Genomic DNA, 1,440 nt, shown 5'->3' with positions numbered 1-1,440 from the left:
CATTGTAAGTTTCTAACCTCATTATCCGAGTCTGCAGTAACCAAGCACTAAGTCTCTTTACAAGCAGCTGTCATTTGTTAATTTGATTAGTAATTAACAAATTGACCAGAATTCAGACTGCAAAGTGAGATGATCATTCGTGAAACAGCACGTTGTTATTCAGAAATACCAAAAACGCCAATCAGAATCAAGCATTTAACAAAGCTGTGTGAGGTCAAGATAGTTATCGTCCTGTACATCCTGTTTGGGGGGGGCTTACTCATCTTGCTTGGCTTGTTTGCAGGTATTTTGGCTTCATCACCAAGCACCCAGCAGACCAGCGATTTGCGTGCCACGTGTTTGTGTCTGAAGACTCCACCAAACCTATGGCAGAGTCAGTAGGGTGAGTGAGGTCATCTGATGATTTACTTCCTCTTCGCTGTCGTTATCTCTCTGCTGATACTGTACCTGTCCTGCAGGGGAACGTATCTGTCAAACTGGTTTCAGGCCTCCGGAACATTCCGTACTCATGACTGTTACATATTGTAGCTTTGCGTGCCAAGTAGGGCAGAGAACTGAAGTACACTTTTCTCTTGTTTTCCAGGAAAGCTTTCCAGTTGTACTATAAAGAGTTTGTGGAGGTCTCCTGCCCGACAGAGGACATCTACCTGGAATAGCCCCGCCCTGCCTTCCACCACAGCCCTGTACAGTACACTGTATCATAACATAATGTTGCATGAAGGACCGACATATCTGAAAAAGAAGAAAAAAATAAAATGAATAAACCCGACCAAAAAAAAAAAGGGAAGAAGAAGGATAAAGTTTTGGGAACTCTCCAGGCTGGAAGAAAGATGGAAAACGAGCCAAAAGAATCAGAGCCGACAGAGGAGTGCCACGAGAAAATAATATGCAAAATGGAGTCAGTGATGAGGCGGTGATCTCAGGCTGTCCATGGAAAGCACAACCATCGTATCACCACAGCCTTGACACCGCTAGTTAGCCCATAGCCTAGTGGTAAAGGAAGGCTGGTGTTCAAGCGGCTTTGTATCGTTACATTGTCGGTAATATATGCAGATGGGCAGTTTATTGCAGCCACTTCAGTGTCAGAATGACTCAAAAAAATGCGTCATTCTGGACATTCTGGACGTGGAGGTGAACAGCTGTTCTGTATGCGCACGTCTACGAAGAATCGCATCGAGAGCCTTAACGAGCGGTTAATGAGGCATGCCAGCTGGTGTGGGCGGAGTTCCTGCAGGCAGACAAACGTGGATTACTCGATGCAGAAAACATATACCGGAGGTAAGCACTGTCCATCATCTGCCTATATTACCGAGATTATAAAGCGGGTTTGAAAATCGGCAAAGCCTTCCTTTTAAGGTTGATTGATGGTAGGGCACTCAACACTTTCGATAAGTGTCGCTTGACAGAAAATAAAGAGGTTTGTAATTTATGCCTCAGCAA

At 44.7% G+C, this 1,440-nt stretch overlaps 1 protein-coding gene across 1 annotated transcript in view; it reads left to right on the top strand.

The window, feature by feature from the left end:
* The window catches only part of LOC310770840 (C-Jun-amino-terminal kinase-interacting protein 1-like), a gene marked incomplete at both ends in the record, with an annotated part of 24,905 nt that extends 24,249 nt beyond the window's left edge, over nt 1–656 (top strand). The window contains 2 exon segments of the mRNA XM_083663548.1: nt 284–382; nt 584–656. Of these exon segments, the coding sequence (XP_083519674.1) occupies nt 284–382; nt 584–656 (172 nt within the window).
* Nucleotides 657–1,440: the final 784 nt, after the last annotated feature.

This window comes from Poromitra crassiceps, assembly GCF_964638095.1.
Source record: "Poromitra crassiceps genome assembly, contig: HAP1_SCAFFOLD_247, whole genome shotgun sequence".
NCBI lineage: Eukaryota > Metazoa > Chordata > Actinopteri > Beryciformes > Melamphaidae > Poromitra > Poromitra crassiceps.
This window is presented reverse-complemented; position numbering and strand designations above follow the sequence as displayed.